Below are 24,786 nucleotides of genomic sequence, written 5' to 3'. Positions count from 1 at the left end.
AATGCATAATTTACATTGCTGTAATAAATCGAGAATTCAGAAATTATTCGAAATATTACTTAGAATGAAAATACGTTGAATTAAGAAGAGCGGGTGAGGCTTGTGTAATCCGATCTTATCTTGAAAGCGGGATGTATTCATTATCGATTATTGCTTTTCTTAGTTATCGTCTCACTACGTAGGTGAAATCGATATATTTCAGGGATAAGCGTTCCCAGACGACACAGCAGAAAATTCGTTAGGCTTACATGATCAGTAGGCAAATTGGAAGTTTGGTTCCCAGCTTAGACAGCAGAAAAAATCTAGCTTGATCCGAGGTTGAAGGCGGAGTTTGTAGATGAAATATGAAAAAGGATAAAAAATTTTCAACGAATGATTAAACTGGGGGCGGTTATGATTTTGACGAAGTTTAAGTAAGAAGATCAGTATCGCTTAGGGACTCATACTGAGAAGGGTTTAGAACTTATACGTCGGTCGCGAAACCGGACTTAGAGCAAAACAATTTATTTATGAAGATCAGAGTAACTTTAAATAAGGTCGAGTAAAATAGAAACTTAGCAGATAAGAGGAGTTAACTAACTTCATTCATTCAAAAATAAAAAGGAATGAATTGTTTTGATTTTAAAATAGGGCTAGTTGGGTCAGAAGTAGGAAAACAGGGTTTTTTGATAAAGTATTATATTTGTTTTGGTATAGAAATAGATTAGCTCGGAGTGCGCGATTCGGGAGTGAAGTTATAATAAGGAATTACACGCCTCGTGTGAAAGAGTTAAAAAGGATTAAAACTAGGAATAGGCAGGGCCTATTTACCAGCCTAACATCGTGGGATATGGGCAAGTAAAAAGTTAACGATCTTTTGGCTAATTCTTTTTATTTTTGTTGAGAAACCAATACTTTCTTCGCTGAAGATAAGTATTAATGAGTAGTCCCGATTCTCCCAAATTCAAAGTTCAATAAATAAATTTGTTTCCTTTTGTTTGAGTAGTAGTCTATTAGACAAATACAAAAGAGAAAGGTCTGCTGGAAAAAATTTCGAACTTAAACTTTTATAGGTTGTTCAGGAGTGTTGTGGGATGACTGATGATTCTGTCAAGTTCCAACACGAGGAACCTTTGCTGACTTGAGGGCGGCCGAAGAACCTCAACATTTCCGGACTTTTTCTAGTTTTTTGCTCATAACCTCTAAACTAAGTAGTTTTCGACCAAAACTTTCATTTTTAAAGTTGTAGATCATTAAATTCTCTACAAACTTTTTCGTGAATCTAATATCAATTGAGATATAGTCGATCAAATTTATAGTCCAGTAGTCAAAGCAAAAAAAATGGAGTCTGCTGGAAAAAATTCCGAACTTGATGAAACTTCTACAAATTGTTCGGGGGTTGTGGGATGACTCTGTCGAGTTATCCAACACGAGGACCCTGTGCTAACTTGAGGAGGGCCGAAGAACCCCAACATTTTTGGACTTTTTTTCGGGTTATATACAATCATTATTTTCAATTAATTCTTGGTTATTATTTATTGTTTTACCCAGTTGATCTGATTATTAAGGATCAAAATAATTATGGGTTGATAGGAATTTACAGTAAGGTGATAACATGCCACGATAACATTGAAATATCTACTCTTCACATAAACATAGGCTTTTAATCAAAGCTACCTCCCTCCTCCACCTCCCTATGTTCAATATGTCGATATTGATGAGTAGTATAATACCATAGAACGGCTGGTATTGTTAATTAGAGGGTCAAAACCTTTGCCTTTTGCCAGTTTTTGACATTTTGAGAAAATTCCTCTAATTTTGATTGGTCGTATCTTGGTTGTTATAAGGTTTAGAAAAAAGTTTCGATCAACAAAATTATAAGGAATTCAATTATCTACAACTTTGAAAATGAACGTTTTGGTCTAAAACTAATTAAATTGAAAGTTATAAGCAAAAAACGAAAAAACCGAAAAAAGTCCGAAAATGTTGAGGTTTTTCAGCTCCTTCTGAAGTAAGCACAGGGTCCTCGTGTTGGTTAACTTGACAGAATCATCCTACAGCACCCCCAAACAACCTGTACAAGTTTCAAAGTTCGGAATTGTTTTCAGCAGACCCCACTTTTTTTGCTTTGGCACTGGACTATTATTTTGATCGACTGTATTTCAATTGATATTGGGATTACGAAAAAGTCTGTGAATACAAAATTATTTAGAATTTAATAGTCTACAACTTTGAAAATGCACGTTCTGGTCGAAAACTACTTAGTTTAGAAGTTATGAACTTGACAGAGTTATGCCACATCACCCCCGAACAACCTGTAGCAGTTTCTTTTAGTCTTTTTTTTTAGTTCGGAATTTTTTCCAGTTAAAATGTATTTATCTACTGGACTATAGTAGATTATTTGAGATATTTTCCTGAATCATAAAGTTTTTGGCCGTTGAGTCGAATGATACAAATTCTGTGAATATTATAATTTTGGTTTTTTCAATTAACCTGGAAATCTAATCCTGCACTTAAAAAAAGAAAATCAACTTGAAAGATCTGTCCATAGAAACGACGGGCTACGAGATAATAAGACCTTTGTGAATCGATATAATTATTTATTCTTCGAGACCTCTGGAAAGCCGCTCATCCAGGGGCTGACAGAACATCTCAACCGGAGAAAAGTGAACTTGCTCACATTCGAAGACCCCGTTCATTACCTACATTTTGGTGACAGTTCGGTGGAATAATTGTTGATTTTTTTTCTGAGTTTGGATATTTTCCAAAATGTTATTTTTTGTGTTAGTTGGAAATTTTGAGGATTAACGGAATTCAAGTATTAGAATAAAGTTCAAGATTGCAACTGTTGAATTGGGAGATTTTTGGATGGATAGACCTTGTATTACTTATTTGTGTATGATTCAAAGTTTGAAATTTGAATTATGTATTTTGATCGTATTATTTTTTCCATATAAGGGGTGGAAGTATATAAATTATGTTGAGGTAGAGGAGTGTAATAGATTTTGATAGTTTTATATTTTGTTATGTTATTTAAGGAGTTGACAAAATCACCTGTTGGGCCTGAATCATATTTCAGTTAATTTTTTCGTCAAACGTTTCCTTTTCTAAATATAAGGAAAGAATATTTAGGGAAGTAGAAGCGAATAAACAATTTTTCATATTTAACTGAATTAATTTATTTCGAGACTTTCAATTGAAGTGATTTTTTTCTAAATTCATTCTGATGTAAACTTTTAATTTAATTTTCTAAATTTTAAAATTAAAAAAGAATTTTAAGTATTTACTGACAAATTGGTGCTAGTTTGGAATTTACAGTTCTCGGTGTTAGGAAGAAATTTTGGGATTTCAGGTAAAGGTTAGACAGTTGATCAACGTGGGATACTAAGAAAAATATATAAAGGTAAAATTAATATTCTATTGCTTGTTATTATTTTTTTTTTATCAAAAATGTCGATTACACCTCCTCTAATATTGCTAACAGTTTCGTGTTATGGTGCAGACGTAATTCGTTGATATTAAACATCAACAAGACAGTTTTCATGCAATATTATAAAAAAAATAAATCGTTCAAAGCAATTAACCTCGACATAGACGGCAATGTTGTCAAGATGAGTACCGACACGAAGTTCCTGGGGATATATATCAACGGTAATCTGAGTTGGGAAGATAAAATTGATCACATTTCTGCAAAATTGAATAGGAGTTTATATGCAGTGATGCAATTGAAACAGATACTGGATACTGAACAGCTGCCTTGTTTTATACACATTTGTCTTATTATATTACTTTGTGGGGTAACTCCACCTTTGCATCTCGCATTTTCGTTGATCAGAAACGAGTAATGCGTATTTTATAAGGTACCGAGTTCTAACTTCTAACGCTACCCTGTTCCCTGTATTTATATATATAGGTGTATAATGTTCTTTAAAAAAAACGTAAATGAAGTGCCAAAAATATCTGATTCTCATTCATACCAAACGAGACATGGTGCATTATTTAGGACACCAAAACATAAAACAAAACTTTATGAAAATTGTCCTATGCTGGAACAAGACTCTTCAACTCTCTGCCTGTATCTATAAAAAATGAGTGCGGTCATAGAAGCTTCAAAAACAAATTAAAAAATCTATTATGTGAGAAGGCATATTATACAGTGAGGGAATATTTGACTGATAATTTCTGTTGTTAGTATAGCTTGATAAATTGATGTTGACGTTCTAATTATTATAATATTAAGTTTATTATTTTTATATGTGATATATTATATTTGTATATAATGTATTTTTGACTTGTCTTATATCATGTAAAAAAAATGATCTACCTGGTTCTGTAGCAATAGCTCAACTACGAGTTCAGTTAATGTGCCAGGCGAAAATCCACCTGTGAGTCCGGCGTTAGTAAATTACCACGCTATTCGTTAGAAATGATGTCGACTACTTTGGAAAATTTCACAGAAAAAGAATCTCGTAGATATTTTGATAAATTAGAATTGAGGGCAAAATTAGAAGGATGGAGTGAGGACGAAATCCTCACTCTATACTAAAACTTAAATTAGTGGGCGAGGCATATAGGCATATAAATCGGATATAACTTTAAATTTATTAACCAATTCCGAACTAAAGTTCGCTGGCTGGGTGCAATTCTATCCTAAGTCCAATTCTTGTTGACATTGAGATAATCGGGAAAAACAATCGCAACCCAATGTTTTTCACAGTGAAATAATCCTAATAAGTCCGTATTTCTCATTCCAAGTCCGTCAAACGAAAAAAATTCAAACTATCCTAATTTTAACTCAATCTTCTCTACTGTAGTAAAAATATACTATGTCCGTATTTAGGACTTAGGATTGCATGCATTTTAAAAATTTTCGAATATATGGACTTAACCAAAATACGGCGATTATCTCGACTTCTTGTGAAATCGACTTAGGATAGTCTTGCACCAAGCCAGCGAGTTTAGGTTGATTCAAAAATTTACGTTATAAAAATTGCCGGGGGAATGTTAGTGGAATTTAAGAAGATGTATGCAAAGACAAGATGAGGATATATCCTCATTTTGTTTCAGATTGAAAACCATTGGCGCAGAACTATTAAGCGAAGATTTAGCCGGTGCAAATGTGGATAAGGAAGAAGAATTGCGAAAGAAAAATTAATATTTAATCCTGAATCAGTTCAAAATTGGACTTCGTAAAGATGTTATGAGGGAGATCGGAATATTGCTATTAAGGAAAAAAGATTTAAATTTGGAAAAAGCTGAAAAGAAAGGTCATTCAGCAAAGGTATATAGAAGTATTCGGAAAAATCGGGAGAACGGGCGACAAAATTATCAAAAAATATGTTTCGCGTGTGGCAGATAAGGCCATTTTTCTAGGGATTGGAGGGATAGTAAGAAATCGAGAAAAGAAATTCAAGGAGCCTGTTTCCATTGTAATAAGTTGAGGCATTGGGCGAAAGAATGTCCCGAGAATGCCCGAAGAGATGGTCTTAGTAGACGACAGAATTTTAATAACGAAAATATGAGAGGAGAAAATGAAAACAAAAAGCCTCAAGGGGCCTCTCTCGAAAAAAATGAGTTCAATAGGTCAAGTAATGATTGGTCGACGGGTGCGATCCCAAAACGAAAATTTTCGCCTTTTCCGCAAAGAAAAAATTTAAATTCCAACGGCCAAAGTCCTTCCGCCGAGATGGATGCAGCAAATATGTGTAAGTAAATTCTGCAAGACTACATGACGTACCTCATTTTATTAAATTTAAATTAAATATCAACGGAAATATCGGTGTTTGTTTAGTTGTTTAGTAGATAAAGAGGCAGCGGTGTCTCTCGTAAAAAAAAAGATTGATTGCGAGAGAGGAAGTTAATAAATACGGTGTTGACTGTCAGTATCAGTATCAGATCATAATTTACATGAAGAAGAAGAGAAATGTTGGCCAGGACCGCCGCCAGGAGCGGCATACCGGACATTTTGCCGGGGCGCCAAATTTAAGTCAGTTAATAAAATAAGACTTTTCACTTCTTTTAGAACTACGTTGTCTCTTCACTATAGTGTTATAAATAGGGTGTCGTACTCTTAAACAATGCAGGACGTTTTTTGATGAAATCGATGAAACGTCGTTAGATAAATTTGACAAACTGATTTCAAATTGAAAAATACGATTTCATATGAAATGAAAAAGATGCCTGAAAGGAATAACAGAGGCTCCTTCGAAGAATATTCGTTTGTATCAGGCATAGCAGGGCGGCGAAATTTTATTTTGCCGATGCGCTAAAATGTTTGACGGCGGCCCTAAGGTTGGGAACTGATTTGAATTCGAACATTTAGATGCAGATATGCAAATAGAAATTAAGAAACTTATTTTAGAATATCAGGATCTTTTTTTGGACTTCAACGATAAATTGACCAGCACCGCCAAAGTAAAACACGGTATAACGTTAGAACCAGGAACCCAACCAATGTGTAAAACTCCATATAGAATTCCTTATCATCACAGGGAAGTGTTACAAAAAGAAATTGATTGATTATTAAAAGCAAGAATAATAAGTCCTTCATTTAGTCCTTGGTCTGCTCCCGTAGTTTTGATTACAAAAAAATTATCGAATGGGGAAGAAAACATAAGAATGTGAATCCTAAGATTTTGAAGCTATAACTTTCAAACCGCTGAGACTTATGGGTTAATTTTTTCTGTCAGAATACACTATACCAACCTCTATTGGCTCTATCCTATACAATAAATATTGAAAAAATTAGTCACTACCTCAATAAGAAAAATTCCCTTTGGACCCTTTACGAAAGTAGGTAACATAATAATTATGAAAGAAATATATTTTATAAAATTATTCTTAGAGAGTATAGGCGAAATTATGTCAATAACATGTTCGAGTAACACGAATTGATCCACGATAACACGAATCAACATGAATTTGATTTCCTACTCAGCTAGCGAATGAATGTTATGAACGATGAAGGTTAACCCTTCGTTATGTAGTAGTGATTCTTTGCTTGGCCCAGATATGGCGTCGTGGGCTGCGTACCTCGCGGAAGATCAGAATTGCTTGGAATATAAACCCGAGCAATCTGATGCAAAGTCACATTAATCCGCTATGAAAATAGAAGCTTTATTTGGCCCTGTGCGACAAACTAATGAATCCATCAGAGATCACGGGATGAAATTCCACAATCTTTTGATGCTGCACCTTCGAAATTGGCTAAAAATGCCTTACCAAAATTATGTCAGGCCATATTGTTTCTCTTTATTTTCTTTTTTCCTGAATTTTGCTCATAGATGTTTCTTTGAAGACAAAAACTTTTCAGCCTATTAAACAGTGTTTGGCTTTCTATTCTAGGGAATAATGTATTAAGATGTAAGGTAGAAGTGAAATGTTATCATCCACCATCTGTCAATAAAATTAAAGAAAGCTACTAATACTTTCGGACGTTTCAGCTTCAACATGCAACGGTTTCATCGTCTGGTACGTGAGTAGAGAAGCTGAAAACAAAAACGGACTTTTCTTACCGTTACCTTATGGCATAAGGAATATCACAACCAGAATGTTACAGTCAAACTCGATAATGCTAAGTGCTCATAAAAATTATGCAATAGCAGGAGTAAGGTGTGTTCTCTGCAGAAAATGTTACAAATTTATCAAAGAACACTTTGCAGGAAAAATTTGTATGTGTGGAGCATGGAAACCCAGAAGCTCGTGAAAGTTTTAGATGCTCATTTCGCTAGAATCGTCCAATTAGAACCGTTAACCATCGGAAATTGGAACTGTATTGTAACTTCTTCAATAGACAGAACTGTTAAGGTTTGGAACATCAATAATATATTCGAACAGGTCCATGTTATCGACAGACACGAGTTACAAATAGACTCTATCAGGTAGGCAATTGAAAAGAAAGTGACACATTGGTATTGATTTTTATATACCACAGTTTATCCAACGATTTGAGTTTGGCAGTTACAGTAACAAGAAACTGTGTTGGAGTTTGGAACCTGAGAATTGGAAAACTGATAGCTAAATTAGCAGATAGTCCTCTAGGAGCCATTGTTACTCATGCTTGCATCACGCCAGATGGACGGTAAATATTTTGTCGGAAACCAACAGCACAGTTCACCCTCTTTTTCTCACCTAATTTTCTTCGTGCCATTTTACGTCTTAATTAGGAAACAAGAATTGATTCAATATATGCTTATTTATCGCTAACTGACTCATGACTGACTGACTGCCTTATTAATTATAAGATATAAAATTATAAGAATACCATAAAGAACTACATTGAAACTTTCTACATATTGTGGTAAATATTCTTGTATTCAATATCATCAAGGCTATTTCATATATAGGGTCCTGCAATAGTGCGTTAGGCTTCCATAGCTGCCAAACTAGACGTTTTAGGAATTTAGTTGAAAAGCATTCCCTTTGTACTTTCAATGTTTTGCATCTCAGGAAATTATTTTCTGATATACAGGGTGTTCCCAAATGAAATGATTCAACAAATGGGTAATTTTTTAAATGGAACACCCCTTCTATTTTTGCATATTTTTAATGCTCTTCAATACCTCTATCATGATGCAAAATATTAGGGATATTTTTCCAACGGTACGGATCTTATTCAGAAAAAACTGCAAAATTTCGACGAAACAGTAGTTCGGTAAAAGCCCTTTACCGATTTCCAGAAGCGATAGAAACATGAATTTGATCAGAATTTCTTTCAACTTAAGAATTTGCCTAGTCATCGTTCCTAAATGATCAACCTCTCTTATACAGGGTGTCCGTTATCAATGTCCAAATATGAAGAATTTCAAATTGTTTTTTCTCGATTTTTTCAAATGTAACACCTTGCATTTTTTTCCATGATGATGTACACAGTTTAAAACCTTTCATTTTTTCGGAAGGTACCATAGGATTATTTTCACTCCTGTGTCCAGCAGACACGAAAAATGACATTAATGAATGAATAATGAATTAAAAAAATCACCCAGTTGTTGAATCATTTCATTTGGGAACACCCTGTATATCAGAAAATAATTTCCTGAGATGCAGCATTGAAAGTACAAAGGGAATGCTTTTCAACTAAATTCCTAAAACGTCTGGTTTGGCAGCAATGGAAGCCTAACGCACTATTGCACCTGTATAACTAACTCTCCAAGAATTGATTGTTCGATTTGGTTTCTTAATTTTTTGCCTTCATAATTCATAGATCGTATTCTCAAAATAGGAAGAGAGATCAATGAGATATAGCAATCAATTTTGTACAAAATTTCATTACTATAATTTTCGAGAAAATTTCTGGATGTCATGCAATGTATAGATATATATTCTTTATTCCATTTTTGGACTGAAAATTTCAGAGAAAATTTTGAAAAAATTTCCAGACAGATTCCAAATTATTGGATATAATAAACCAATAGAAGCCTTCCTCTCAATCAATCTATCAATGGCGAATCCAAGGAAGGGTGAAGGGGTAATCAGTAGTGAAGGAAAATTGATTTTTATTTTTTTTTTATTTGGGATAAGGGACCTTTTATTATTGCAGTAATGAAGACTGATTTTCATCTTTGATAATATTGCAATAAAATTTCACTATCAAAGAAACTGAAGAAAGAATTTGAGATAGAAATAAAACAAAAGACATCAGACACTGACTAAAAACTTGGAACAAAAGAATCAGAATCAATGGATAATGAAATATCTTTCAAATGAACATACTCCAAATTGATCAAAATTTGTAATTTTATTGCTGAAGAGCTATTTATCATAGAATCACAATGTAGAGATACCTCTCCTGCTTTAGTTAATTAGAACTTATAGATTTATGGCACTAAAAAACCATATTCAGTTATAAAAACATTCTAAGTAGATCATCAGATTGAATGACATACAATAAAATATTCTACTCTCCAATATAATCACACAATTTTTCTAAAATACCCAAACATTGAAGATCATTTCTCCTAATACCACCATAACTACGCTGAATATACATAACAAAAGCTTAAAAACTATCAAGGTGCAATTCATAAATAACATGTTTCCTCTCAGGTACATAATCTCTTCCGAATCAGGTAATTTCCTCATTTGGTTGAGGATGACCGAAATGGTAGTTTTCAAAGAAGAACAGCCTGGCATAAAACAGTTAACCCTTATAGAAGGGGGAACTAAAGTATTATCTATATCTAAACCAAGCAATGCACCAGGAACTGATATTGTCAGGACAACAGCTACAGTGTGTGTCAGAGATCTACCAAGTATGTACTAGTAGTTAACCAACCAAACAAAAATAAAAAAAATGAAATTCTTATAGGTGGGGAAATGATATATAGCTTTGAATATCCTGTTCGAAGTTTCACTGGTGTACCTTTTCGACAAGCCATCATTACATCTGATGGCCTTCATATGGTTCTTTGTGCCGCAGATAAAACAAATAGGGATTGTATAAATGTTCATAATGCTCTTACGGGACAATTAGAACACAAAATATCGTTGAAACAAAGTGGAATCAAGGATTGTAGCGGCCTTATAGCTATGCCCCATAAAGGCCATCTTGTAGCAGTAATGACTCCTGATAAAGGGGCAATCTTCGACATAAAGAATAAGAAATATTTGAGGTCCATTCCAAAATGGGGTGGTATGGTAACTAAAGATGGTAAATATGGTTTATATGCCCCTCAAAGGTAACAAAGTCACTTGAAAAATAAATGAGCGTAAATAAAGTATTTTGTCAATTGCAGAGGCGGACTTGAGTTACTCGAACTCAAAAAGGGGCAAAGTGTTAAGACATATATACCTAGAGTAGCAGAAGGTGTTTTCAGTATTATATGTCAGTTCAACAAAACAGACGAGTATGTTTTATATTATCATAACGGAAGAAAAACCTTGAGAGTGTTCAGGTACTTAAGGTTAATGATAATTTTGTTATCATATAATTGAAACTTCTCATTTTTCAGAACAAGTGACACAGAAATGGTAGCAAATTATAGAGTACAGGCAGAATTAACGGCTATTGAAAGTACACCAGATGGTAAGGCTCTAGTTCTTGGAACTGTTGATGGTTGTATGTCTGTACAAGCTATACTTGATACAAAGAAGGGTGATGTAACGCAATATTTAGCAGAAATGCCATCCAGAGACGAAGAGGTAAAAATTTTCAACTTCATTTAGTTTTTCCATTTTTTATGCCAAAAATAAATAATTGATGCTTTTTAGTGGGCTAAAAAGGTAGAGAAAATGAAAGCTCAAACGAGATTCAAAGCTGCAACTTCCATAGTAAAGCTGTCTACTCTTTTCAAACAAGAGAATAATAATAATGGTTCTGGAATTATTGCAACATAAATGTAGTATGAATAAGGAAATTATAACTGAATCAGATGCTTGGCTTATTTTTATAGAAGTTGATAGAAAGAATAAAGTGTATGCATTCTACTTATATTTATTTTCCCCGAAATTTTTGAATAATTATGTGGAGAATCATTAAAATCATTTTGAATGAATATTTTTTTAACGTCTCAGTAATATTTTAGAAATATGTAAAATACAGATGATTTGAAATAAATCAAGATTAAAAATTTTGTAAAAATTGGTAATATAGCTTTATAAAAATACAGAGATCTTTTTGAAAACGACTTTATTTATAAACTGTTATACTCAGTCACAAAAAATTTATACAATAAATTATGTATAGTTGGCATATGATGGAAACTTTCTTAATTTGTGGATGAAAGTATAAAATTAAATTGATAGTACAAGATTTGTGTGTAAAATGACTATTCAAAATATCTTTCTTAGTCTAGCAGTCATTGATATTTCTTTTAATTTTATTTTTCATTCTTGTCAAAAATAAATGAAGAAATACTACTTAACTACTAGATGTAAAAGTCTGCTTTTGAAAAGATAAATCAAGTGATCTTCTGTTTGTAATTTCAATGATCATTATCTATCCATGAAAATATTTGAAACATTCATGATAGAATTTCATAAGAGTTGAATATTCATGTTATAGTTATATTATTAAAACTGTCAGTAAAAAGTAAGATAAGATTATACACACAAAATAATATCTCACAATATATAAATCACATTGAGAATACTTGTAACTAAAGATCAATTCAATTTCAAATAATGCAATAGTCTGGAAATCAAGTAAAATAGTGGGTACCCCTTATAAAGCAATATTTTTGACTCAACACCCCTGGAACAGAATGTTTCTCGTCTTTAATCAAAATTGATCTTTTCAAAATTATAGTATCTTTTAACATATAACAAATGTTGAGTAGAATATGCATTCCATATTCAATAAATTAAATGCCCCAAATCTTATATAAGATATATTGTTTTCAACAAAATTTTATATTCAATATATTTCTTGTAATGACATACCTATATATTTTTTTGATGTCCTAAGATTTATTAAATTTCATCTGATGACTTATATGAAACATAAATTGGTCACTGGAAATTCATTGATGAATAATATTCATTATAAAAACTATATTTTTGGGAATTTGTTAATTCTTCACTACTTGTTTTTGAAACTTATAAATACCTTCACTAAATAATAAATATTATATAAATTCACAGCATGTGTACTAAACATATTTGGATTCCAACCCTAAATATGAGATGAAGTCAACATTCAACTCATAAGTTGAAAGCCACATTCTTCAAAGAAATATCGATGTTAATAATGAGTTTCAGTCCTTTTATCGTGTACATAGATGGTTGTGTAATTCGGAAAAGTTGTAATGCAATCTTCTCTAACAGTGATTCACTTAAACTACAATTCATTATTTTTTTTACATTTCTTGAAGCGACATCAATAAATATAGATAAACATCCATAAATAGATATATTTTTTAGTCTGCTTATCTTACCAATTTAGTCTCTTGTGCAGGGAATTGAGGTATTTTCTCATTTCAATAGATGAAATAGAGCTCTATATGTGATGAATATATTTCACATAGCTTTCTTTTTCTTTCTTTTCGCCATACCCAACTGGGTTGCACCTTTAACAATCAAAAAGAACCAATACAATTGAGGTAACATCAAAATAAGAATACTGATTTTGCAGCCTCTAGGTAACGAATAAATAGCCTGAAAAAGAGAACAATTATTATAAGAAACTTTTATAAAATTTAATTTCTTATATAACTTACTTCGAAATAGCCTGTCTTTATTGAATATGCATATAGCAACATGACTAAAGGCCACATCAGTACTCTGAATACAAAGAATGATATCATCATGAGTATTCCATTCAACACATAAAATCTTGAGTTCTTGAAACCCATCTTTGAAATAATTGACCTCATTGACACAAAAGGGGTACTTGCTTCCATGAGGTACACAAAACCAAAGAAACAATCTCCTAATCCTCCCCTCAGGTACTAAAAAGATATGAATTGATAATTATTTTGGGAGCATAAAAATATTATAATTCTTCATTTTACATTAAATTCAGCAATACATATAACAGAAGAAGTCCAAAAAAATACAAAGTATGCAGTAAGATTAGGGAACTGTGAAGTAAAGGTAAACTTGGGAAATAAATTTTATGATTATGGGAATTGTCTGACCATTCATTGTCTGGAAAACAAATATCGATGTTCTGTCTGAAGTGATTATGAAAAGTAGTACCACAACGGATTCTCCTAACTCGCCCAAGCTATAAACTTCTGGGAGGTCTCACAGAGGAGACATCAAAATAAAATATATTCACCATGAATCAATACACTGTTTGTCAAAATGAATAATTTCATTTCATTAATTGAAAAAATTGAATATGAAATTGAAAATTATTCATATTGGAAAAATTTAAACATAAATATTCTCGGAAGGAATAGAACCCATATCTGATGTATTTTTTTTTTGAAGTTTCATCTGGTAAGTTACTTAGTTCAAAAGGAAACTTGTTTGAAAATTTTATACCCCAATAGCTTGAGATATTCTACGTGTTCCTTTTCCTATGCGGTGGAGTGAGAAGCATCCCTATATAGTGTTGAACATGTGGTACGTTCCATTTCTAGGTATAATGATTTTATATTGATATACTAACTGACAAAGTAACTGCAACACCCAGAAAGAGCTGTTTAAATTTAATTAATTTTTTTTTTTGTGAAACATAGATAGTATAGCAAGCAGTAAATGTTTGAAATTTGGAGAAAAAACGAAGGGTTCACAATTTTCTTTTTATAAATTTGTTAATAATGTGTTTGTCCGCCGCGATTATCTATACACTCTCCAACAAGTAACGGCATTTTGATGCAATAAGATGGTCCATTTCTTTTTGAGGGATACTATCCCAAGTTACCTTCATGTCTCAGAGCCGCCAAAGTCCGTGGGGGCTGGGGTAAATTTCCAAGCCCTCTACCCATGATGTCCCAAACATGCTCTATGGACGAAAGATCGGGGGATCTGGGCGGCCATGACAAAAAATTTACATGTGTCGCTTCGAAAAAGTTTAACTAACTCTGGCAACATGAGGTCGGGCATTATTTTGCTGAAATATTGGATTCGGTTAAGGTAAGGGAGAAAATATGGCTCCACTAATTCTTGAAGATAACGCAGCGCTGTCATGTGACCTACTTGCATGAGCAATAGCACTCCATATCATAACGCCTACTGTCTGGTGTACATGACGCTCAACATCAAACTGAGGTTCAGATCTTTCTCCACGACGTCGTCTAACCCTTCTTCGGCCATCATGTGCACCCTAGGAGAATCGAGATTCATCAGAAAAGATGACCTGATGCCATTCCACATTTCAATGTTGACGTTCTCTGCACCACTGTAATCGTTGCCGGCGATGCTCAGCCGTCAGAGGTAACACAAGATGGGGTCGATAATGCTGCAGTTCAAAATACCTTATCCGGCGGTAAACCGTTCAGACGGTTACAGGATGGCCTTGTGCTCCTAATCACTCATCAGCCAAAGATCGAGTTGTCGCAAATCGGTCTCTAATGGCCATAAGTCTTAGACGTCGATTTTGAACTTCATTTGTGCCCTTCGAAGTCCGGTGCCTACTCTTCTTAGATTTTGGGCATTATCAAACCACGCTTGACAACATCTCATAACAGTAGTTGGATTTCTGTTCGTACGGTTAGCGATTTCCCGAAATGACAACCCTGCCTCCCGTAGACCAATATTTCCGCCTCTTTCAAATTTACTTAGCTGGCGATAAATTCCGCGTACAAGTGCTCTAGGCCTTTTGAAAACAACTTTGTATCTCCTCGAACAACTGGTTTGTTGTCAAATTCGAAAAACTTACAAAAAACGACTAAAATATTTAAGTGCCAAAAATTGTTCACATGAAAAAAACTTCACGATTTTTTTGTCCAAATTCAGTCATTTACTCCTTGCCATACTATCTATGTTTTACCAAAAAAAAATTAAAATCTAAACAGCTCATTCTGGGTGTTTCTTCGTCAATTAGTATACATACAACATTCTCTTACGAATGAGAATCGCAAGGTTAATACCACAAAAAGTGGCCTACACGAATTCTACTAGCTACTCGATATACAATAAGTCTCCCTTTTTTGCAGGATGAATCATCGAAGCTTCCACAGCATTTTCCACCATATCATATAGAAATACGCTTCGGAAATGTGTGGAATATGTTGTGTTTATTATTTCAACTGTCAACATGTCTTCAGTTGTCTCAAAAGATATAGACTTTTTATCAATCCAAAGAAGCTTGTAGAAGTTCGATTCTCTCTGCCTCCAAACTCCAAATTAACTGTTTTACCCAAATTTATTTTGAGTGAGTTGAGCAAGATCCAATTGTCGACTTCATTTAGTGCTAATTTTTCCCTTCTCAATAAAATCCTTTCTGCCTTTCGAATCTACAGTTATAAGTAGTATAAATATAATCTTTCACAGTTTGCTATTTTGAAGTCATAAACGTAGATAATTAAATGTATGGGACCAGAATAGATCCCTGAAATACTCCTCGATCAACTTTCTACTGTGTGGAAAAAACACCATTCCAGTCAACTCTCTAAGTACATTACCCATAAAACCTAAAGAGTGCAAAAATTTTGTTCAGTGGAAATCCTCCACAAGAATTTAAGACTACCTATATGTATAATAGATAGACCAAATTACAGTCCCATTCCAATTACCAGTATATTCACTGAAATAGTGAAAATCATTATGAAGCATCAGATAGTGAAATACATCAAACAAAACTTTGGTTTTGGAGCCTCTTAGGATTCTTCAAGCTCGCTCACTGCTGCTTGGAGTTTAATGTGATGAGATGGACAAAGATAATTTTATCATTCTATTGTTTAGCCACCTTTGAAGGGCTTTTGTTAATGTGGTCTGGCGGAGATGCTCAATTTTGACTTGAATACCGAAACCAAAGTTTTGTTTGATGTATTTCACTATCTGATGCTTCATAATGATTTTCACTATTTCAGTACTGGTAATTGGAATGGGACTGTAATTTGGTCTATCTATTATACATATAGGTAGTCTTAAATTCTTGTGGAGGATTTCCACTGAACAAAATTTTATTATATTATTATACAATCTTAAGTTTAATTTTTTTATACAAATATATCCACAAGTATTTGAAGTATGTATTGTGAAGTAAGTTGATCTTTAATTGTTTTCAGAATCGTAAGCATCATAAAAAACATCACCTCTTCTCATATTCCCCATAAGTCAAATTAACAAAGATAGACAATACATATTTGGTTTCAGGATAATAAGTGCTTTTCAGTCACCGTCTGGAACCGTACCAGTCCGCATTTTTACTGTTATACTCTTCCAGTAAACACAGCGTCAAGCTCTCGCGCTACCTTCCGCTTTCCCCGAACTCACCCACCGAATTTGCGGGGCGTCGAGCAGTAGAGCCTCACGCCCTCGCTATGACTGAAACGCGCCAAAACGAAACTGTCAAATTAAACGTAAAAAAACCGGCGTTCTACAGCTGTCTCGTACTTTATGCGAAGTAACGGTCTTCTTTCTCTCTCACCTGTCAGGGCTCGACACCCTGCAAATTCGGGAGGTGCGTCGGGGAAAGGGGAAGGTAACGCGAGAGCTCTACGCTCTGTTTACTAGAACAATACAAATGGGCACTGGTACGCTTCGGAGCTGTACCGAGGAGCTCCGAACGGTGGCTGCAAAGCCCTTATAGTTTACTATGCTTCGAATAAATGTACGCGACAGCTGTTGAACGCTGGTTATGACGTGTTCCAGTCATAGCGAGGGCGTGAAGCTCTAGAGCGACAATCCCCGGAGTGACAAGCACCTGACTGGAAAGCACTTAATAATATGTACTCTTCAAGAAGTATTTTATCGCTTTAGGCCTCTAAGGTATTGATTAAGGATTGACGCATACATCTCAACTTCTCAGTAAAAGCTCAACAAAATGATAATATCAGAACTCTTCATAACATCATTGAACAATCGCCCAAGAAGTAAAAACTTTTCATAGTATAATTCAAGAATCACCAAAGAAGAGAAAAAACTTATACATATGGTGACAGGTTTGACTTAAATGTAATTTCTCATTATTAGATTTATGATAGTTGGATTCAGTTATTTTTTGTTGACAAAACTAGTGAAATAAAATATAGTAGTCAATATATGATATATCAATTATTATGAAACTTCACTCACAGTTATGACTAGAAACCCAAATCCTCCAACAAACACGTGATGTCCCACTATTACTGGGTTAGTTTTAACAAAGATCCAGAACTTGGATAGAAAACTTGTTGAATTTACATTGGCATCCCTTTCAGTTTCAATGGAATGTGTGAGTCCATTGTTCATGCTACCATTTGCCAAATCATTCTTGCTATTATCCTTATCCACTGCCACCTGTACCACGTACATAGACCATATGTCATAGAGAAAATATGCAGCTCCAAACCAAGCGTACGCTTCTGAGATATAGTGAGAGGTTTTGAGCATATCTCTTGTGCAAGAATAACATGTTGATGTGAGTCCAGTGATACAGCAAAATAAGGCTTGTATAGCAGATACATTTCTGAATCAGAAAGAAGCAGGTTTCAGTGGATTCAACTGAGAATTGGACAACAAAATAGGCATATACAAAGAAAACAAAAAATCTTATTTATTCTAAATCTGCTACTATTAAATTCAACACTAATAGAAAATAACAGATAGATTTCAACAAGAATACACTATTGCGAAACTTATTCTGAGAATAGAGAATTAAAAATATCCAATTGTAGTTATGAAACTAAACAGTATATAATTTTTTTTAGAGAGAAATCGATACCCATACTTTTATGGATCTCTGCAACAATAAATCGAAATCCTGTTTTCGAAAAGAATAAACTAAGATAATAATAATAATTGTGACAGGGATTCCATTACTTACTTGTTGCTGATTTCCAAAACAAAACCCTTGGTTAATCCATACTTTTTTATCAACATTTTCCCAGTGCCAGTGTAAAAAAATAAATGGTTGGAAGCCTCAAACGAAGCTGTGAAAAAAATCAGGCCATATACGAACAGCATCAGACCAGTTTCCAAAGTAATTTTGTCCTCCCATTGAAGGCTCTTGACTTGTACTATTGAAAAAAGTAGAGAAGACAGCGTCACGAATATCAGCAGAGGTATGAAAATATATTTTCTGTTCTGAAAAGACAAACAATAATGATAAAACGTCCGCCAATAACGTTCTTACTTACTAATGGAATTCCATAAAATATGTTTGTAAAGAATGATAATCCAATGTTGGGCATGATTCGATTTCCATTTATCATCTTAAGAAACCGATCGGTGTATTTTGAGGGTTAAAAATCAACAGAATATATTAACGAAAAATTAGTGCTGGAGCTTTTCACACTGAATAGGCCGAACTATCGTCCCACCTTGTATAATAAAGAGCATATCCAAAAATTCAGTCTATATACAGTAACTTCGCAAATGAACTGATTATTATTGAATGTCGTCCACAATTTATGTATTCAACGGACGATAACACTAAATCCAACATTATTTTCTCTGTATCTCCTTGTATTGTTCTACGGAATTTTGAATTGTTTTTATCAGGGCGAACACTTTTACTAATTGGGGTTCACAAGAAAAAAAAAACAATTGACATGATTTACGAGTGATTGCATTGTAAAGTGAAGCGTATACTTCGGGAGTATATATATTCGTGTATGGTTTATTTAATAGTTTTTGGTGTTAATAAGGAATTTCAGCTGAGACATAAGAATTTCAAAAGTTTATATTTTGGAAATACCTACTAAAGCTGTACAACAAAACAATGGAAACTGCTAGAGAGGCTTTTGAGCGCTGTTAATTTAGTGTCCACTTGAAGATTATTCTTCTGAAATTTATCATGAAAATTCGAGTGATTATTTCACATTTACAAACTAATTTTAAACAAAGTTTATAGACAAAATATTGGTTGATTTTTTGATCATTTTCTGAATTATCTATGATTCTGGTGATGCGATCTACTTGAGATTCTGCATTTAGCTTGAGATTGTTATAATAGCTCTACAAGAAAAATTTTAACTCGTTCAGATGTCAGATCTGATGTCCACGCAAAATCTCTACTGATGGGTGAGAACGGTTGTCGCTTTTATATCGAGGTTTTTTGATATTATTCTTGAATTTTTTCTGCTTCCAGAGTCTCGATCAACATTAAATTTCGTAAGATGCTTGAAATTATTATTTTACATCTAAATGCAAAATTTCATCTCCATCGAAATTGTAGTTCTGAAATTGATTATTAAGAAAACAACATTTTCAAATATTCACTAACGGCATTCGAGATCTGGCCCTGCCCTGCAAAGGCGTAACGAGGGGGAAGGGTTTTTGGAGACTTGACATCCAGTTGATTCGAAGACAAAAAAATTGTAAGTAACAATTGAAAAAAAAAAAATATAAATAATTGAAAAATTCAGACTTTTTAAAATTGTGGTAACCCCCCCATAAGACAACTCTAGTTCCGCCAATGCTGCCCTGAAAATTACAAAATTCTAGGTTTTTCCGTTCGACAGTTATTGTGTTTACGGCCATACGAACGAACAAAATTGAATTTGAGGACGGATTCTTCATCAGCGAGTAGAACCTTATCGTTTGGGACTACTATTGAAAAATACAGGCCTAGTAACAAAATTATATAGCGATCTGTTCGGGGACAAACGCTCAAAAAGTCCAAGAAAGAATAGGTTATGAAGATGAAGATTACACAAACTTCGTCTGGAAATTATTTATACGATTTCAAAGAAAAAAATTTAGGTATATGCAGCACATCTCTCCATTTCGCCTTCTCGTCACAGAACGATTGAGTTCAGAGAAAAAATAATATTTACAATAGATAATGGATTAATCTTCAGATAAAATGAGCTAGGAAAAAATAGTTAAACATAATGTGAAATTGCTTATTATTCGATTTCTGAATTTTAGACAATCCAAACATAAAATGTGAATATTTCAGAGGTTAATTCACTTCAAATTAAATGATTTCAAAGGTTTATTATTGATAAATGATAATAAACCAAAATTCATTTTATTATGTTTACTATATTGAAGCATTCGACGCCTCATAAACGTGTTTGACGTTCAAGGATTTCACGAGTCCAAAGTATGAAAAGGTTTATCGTCTTATTAATAATGAATATAACGTAGTTCGAACACACAACCTGATTAGGACAAGCATTACTTAGTTAAGCAATGTAATTCTTCAGAAATGAAACGAATCGAAAAAAATTTTGACGAAATTTGTTTTACAGTGCAAAGAAATTAATGATACGTCACATGCTATATCAACTTTCCGTAGGATTGAAAATTGTGAATGATTTGAAATAATTCGCCATATGGAGCCTTTCCCATGAATTATAAGATATATTTGCATGTAAGTCGGTTTCTATAAGGCATTCATGTTCCTAGATCGAGAACCCAATTCACGAATTTTAAAGAGTAAAAATCAAACATTTAAAACTCTAATATCAATTTATTTTTTTCGAATAACCCCAAAGTCTAAACCCTGCCTTATATAATTCTTTTTTCGTACGATTTTTAATATTATCTAAGTAAAAAAAGCAGAAAATAACGAACCGTAATGTATAATTTGTCGTGTTTTTTGTATATGTATCAGGTAGCTGAAACCTAAACTACAAGGTGAATTGATCAAAGTAATATTCAAATTCCACCCTATGCGAATCATGCCATGTAACCTAGCTACTTGTCAATTAACAATTTTTTTTGATTTACTCATTGGGATGTGTATAAAATCCAAAAATCCGATACCGAAATCAGGAATGCATATACACTATGAATAATTACAAAACTATAATAGTGAATTTAATAATGATAGATATAGAGTATTCAAAATAAAACATTCCTATTTCAATTTTATATTCAATTTTTTTTTCTGATGAGCGTTTCACTTTTCTTTGAAAACCATTTTCTATTGTCAGTGAAATGCCTTTTTTTTAGAACATAATATCGCTTATTTGAAAAATGCGAAATATTTTTTGATAAACGCGATTTTATCATATCCTAGTAATCTTTTCTTACTAGGGTAACTGAACGGACAAGCTGAACTACTGGGATTGCTAATTAGAGGAGATTTAAATTGCAGTGTTTAATTGAATGAACTGACTATCCAAAACTGATAGTAGAAGGTATCAGAATAAAGAAACATTTTATGGATGCCTGCCAGGGGAGTTAATGGGAATACAAACAAAATCTTGCACAATTTCCACAAAATTAATTTATAACATGACAATTGTATCTCCATGCTGAGTTATCAGGTGTTCACATTTTAACTGATAAAAAAATTGAAATTGCAACTATATTTATACAGTACAAAGGTACAAAGGAGATAATAATGAAAATTAACCGAGGGGTTATTGGGGCTATAGGAATTTGTCACCTGGGTTCATTCAAATTTTTTGAAGATTTTCAACAAAGATTATGTTTGTTCATTTGAAAAAATATTTTGGGATTATATCCATCTATTTTGAGAGATCTGAGGGTGTTTTATTTTTAAAACACAGGATTTCCAGTTTATTGTTAAAATTATGACCAAATTATTTTGAATGATTCACATTCATATTATTGTATCCCCTTGTTGATAAATCATTCAGTTTCATCCCATTTACTCAATGTAAACCATAGGGTAATCATTACAAGTCGAATTTTAGACTCCAGATTTATTTTTATTAATTTTTTCGTTATTTTTAATTGAAATTTTCAGATTGTTAATTGTTACAACTGAACATACTCAGTAATATTAAAAAATTCGAGGTATCTGACTCACTTTTAGAACTTTAAAATTTGTGAAAGTACCTAATAAAGTTATGAAATGGGCATGTTTTATTATTCATTTATATGATCACTACATCATAAAGATATGAAAAATACCTTCCCACAACATATCAAGAAAGAAATTAAAAAATGGCTAATTTAACTTTCTTCGATTACAGTGGACCTAAAAGCATATAAATGAAAAAAAGCAATTTACCAAAAAATGCCCTGACCGTGATGCACCTAATATCTTTATGCCATACTATGGAGATGCACAACGACGATATGGTATCATGCATGGATATCTGCATGATATATTAAGTTCACCCACCCAGATCGAAGCAACCATACGATTTCTCAAAGACTCAAAGATAATGAACAGCACTCTATTATTTAAATCTATATTAATGTACCTAATATTGTCTACTCTCAATGTGATCTTGGGTAAATGGCACGTGAGACACGTTAACATAAATAAATAAATCTTTTTTCACCTAGAGACCATTATGTGTTCATTCAGTCAATGCTGTGATCAATCTCCGAATGAGATTTCGAACAGAAATGTTCTACGTTTGCCCTATGTTTGAGGACTGGAATACTAGGTTATTTATCTAAAATTATCGTTTTAAAAAAGGTCTTGTTCAAGTTGACTATTCAAGATAGAAAGTTGTAACACAAATTTAGAAACAGCTTCATCGATAATCCAATCTTCAAATCAAAAACACAAGTATTCTTCTAGTTCACATTCTATGGTTTTTTTCAGAATAAATAAATCAGATCATATTACCACTCAAACTCAAAGAATGGTAAAAATCAGAGTGATATATAATCCAATTTCGATATATATACCATAATTAAAGAATATGACTAATTGCTGATACCTAATAAGATGAATCCAATTGTTGGCCAGTAATATATAATAACCGAAAATAAATAATAATACAAAACTCATATCATGTTGATCAATAAAAGATCAACATATTTAAAAGATTGAGTTGTTATTTATATAGAATGAACTGTGCTAAATTGTCATTAACATTTATCTACAAGCTCAATTACCCAATTATTAGAAGCAAAATTTCAATCACTTATTATATAACTAAAATTATGTTTACATACTCTATTTGTCGTATGCAGAGGGTCAGAATGTTTCTTATTCAAATGAACCATTTTGAATCAGTATTCGGCGATATCACCAGGAATATTTGAAAAATTTATTGCAGCCCCTTCACTTCAGCACCACTTGCATATTACGTTATCATTTCAACAAAATTACGTTTGGTATGAGAATAAAAGTATTTTTAAACACAAAAATTAACTATTTGACACAAGATTGTTGGACCTGTTGTTTAGGTTAGGCTCGATTACTTTTCTTTTTATTCCTGTGTTTGTACGTCAAATCCAATAGAGTATTATCAGCACTCTATGGTCTGATCAGCTGCTGAAGGTACAGTGCATGTAATAACAAATACAATATAAGTAGCATACACAATACGCATAGTCCATTGGATAGGTTACACTGATTGTAAATAATTATCAGTCGAGGCCAGTCAGAAATCTATTCCAGTAATGAGAAGCATCGATGCCCCCCCTAGCAGCTGTTCAGCTGATACTGTTGTGTTATGCTCTACATTATTTTCAAATCATGGATTACAACCTTAGACTATATAAGGATATATAGTCTAAGATTATAAGAATATATTTTACATATTTTGTGGATAACACCTCACAAGAAAAAGTGGGTTTATACTGCCAAATTAGTACTAAATAATCACAATTTCCAAAAGAAATATCATTTTCTGATTTAGATTTCTGCTCAACACGTACTCTACATCTGGAAAAGTTGACATGGGTCGATCCCAGAAGATATCAAGGAGCTCAGAACAAACTCAGCCCTGAGGACTGTCGAGTGTTTAATCACATGTGTCAAAGAGGCTCTCAGAAAAGTCCGAAGTGATCTATGGGAGGGAAACTAATCTCTCTTTCCAAGGAAGACAACAGCGTATGGCCAAATCACAGCGCTCAGAAAGGAAACCACCATTTACGGTCTACAAGGAATGGTATATAGCTCAGAAGAAAATGCTGAAGCTTTCGCAAATAACCTCGAAATCCAATGCAGCCCTAATTATAACAATGCGAATTTGGACCGCATCGAGGACGTTCAGTCGCAAAGTGAGAATAGACTTGAAAAAGAAAGCAACGGTTTCACACCTGTTCAGAAAATCCAGAACACTATAATGCCAAGCAAAGTGAAAACGGCATCAGGACCGGACGACATCACTCACTTGACCAACTGACGAATATAGTTTGAAGCCTAAGTTGACGGAGTACTGTCTTCAGAGAGATCTCTTTTTGCCGGAATTCCGCAAGGATCTTTGCTGTCTCCGTTATTGTTGACATTATATGTATCCGACATGCCAAAAGCAGAAAAAACCTCCATGGCACTTTACGCTGACGATATCGCCAATCTTGCCGGTTCGTGGTGTCCCAAATGGCAGTACCTGCAATGCAAGAAGCCATCGATGCAACCGCTACTTTGCGAAAGTAGCAAAATATCTG

The 24,786-nt window shown here is 33.3% G+C and overlaps 2 protein-coding genes across 3 annotated transcripts in view; one reads left to right on the top strand and one right to left on the bottom strand.

Annotated features, from left to right (window-relative positions):
- The window catches only part of LOC123674558 (NACHT and WD repeat domain-containing protein 2), a 41,066-nt gene extending 29,669 nt beyond the window's left edge, over positions 1–11,397 (top strand). Inside the window, exons 21-28 of the mRNA XM_045609463.1 lie at positions 7,422–7,590; positions 7,641–7,859; positions 7,913–8,059; positions 10,024–10,229; positions 10,286–10,655; positions 10,713–10,871; positions 10,929–11,118; positions 11,188–11,397. Coding sequence (XP_045465419.1) covers positions 7,422–7,590; positions 7,641–7,859; positions 7,913–8,059; positions 10,024–10,229; positions 10,286–10,655; positions 10,713–10,871; positions 10,929–11,118; positions 11,188–11,313 — 1,586 coding nt within the window. The 3' untranslated portion in view covers positions 11,314–11,397. The remainder of the gene's footprint in view (positions 1–7,421; positions 7,591–7,640; positions 7,860–7,912; positions 8,060–10,023; positions 10,230–10,285; positions 10,656–10,712; positions 10,872–10,928; positions 11,119–11,187) is intronic.
- A 191-nt stretch (positions 11,398–11,588) lies between these two features.
- LOC123674557 (TLC domain-containing protein 3A) lies at positions 11,589–23,743 on the bottom strand. Of its 2 annotated transcripts, none has more exons than XM_045609462.1 (5): positions 23,347–23,743; positions 18,335–18,594; positions 17,605–17,977; positions 13,134–13,364; positions 11,589–13,071 (listed from the first exon to the last, which is right to left on the bottom strand). In XM_045609462.1, exons 1-5 carry the CDS (start codon positions 23,395–23,397, stop codon positions 12,934–12,936), a joined length of 1,053 nt encoding a protein of 350 aa, XP_045465418.1. In that variant the 5' UTR covers positions 23,398–23,743; the 3' UTR covers positions 11,589–12,933. The 2 variants fall into 2 exon arrangements, with proteins under 2 accessions (XP_045465418.1, XP_045465417.1); XM_045609461.1 differs by lacking the exon at positions 23,347–23,743 and adding an exon at positions 18,648–19,729.
- Positions 23,744–24,786: the final 1,043 nt, after the last annotated feature.

Source organism: Harmonia axyridis, chromosome 3, assembly GCF_914767665.1.
Source record: "Harmonia axyridis chromosome 3, icHarAxyr1.1, whole genome shotgun sequence".
Classification (NCBI taxonomy): Eukaryota; Metazoa; Arthropoda; class Insecta; order Coleoptera; family Coccinellidae; genus Harmonia; species Harmonia axyridis.
Note: the sequence above shows the minus strand (reverse complement) of the source record. Positions and strands in the feature narration are given on the sequence as shown.

Bases quoted from the DNA above. Each gene is read 5' to 3' on its own strand.
- LOC123674557 (XM_045609461.1), bottom strand. From the start codon at position 18,722: ATGATAAATGGAAATCGAATCATGCCCAACATTGGATTATCATTCTTT. The intron at 17,978-18,334 runs GTAAGTAATGGA...TTTCTGATTCAG, and splicing joins GTTTTGGAAATCAGCAACAA to AAATGTATCTGCTATACAAG. The intron at 13,365-17,604 runs GTGAGTGAAGTT...ATATCTTTTTAG, and splicing joins TTGGGTTTCTAGTCATAACT to TACCTGAGGGGAGGATTAGG.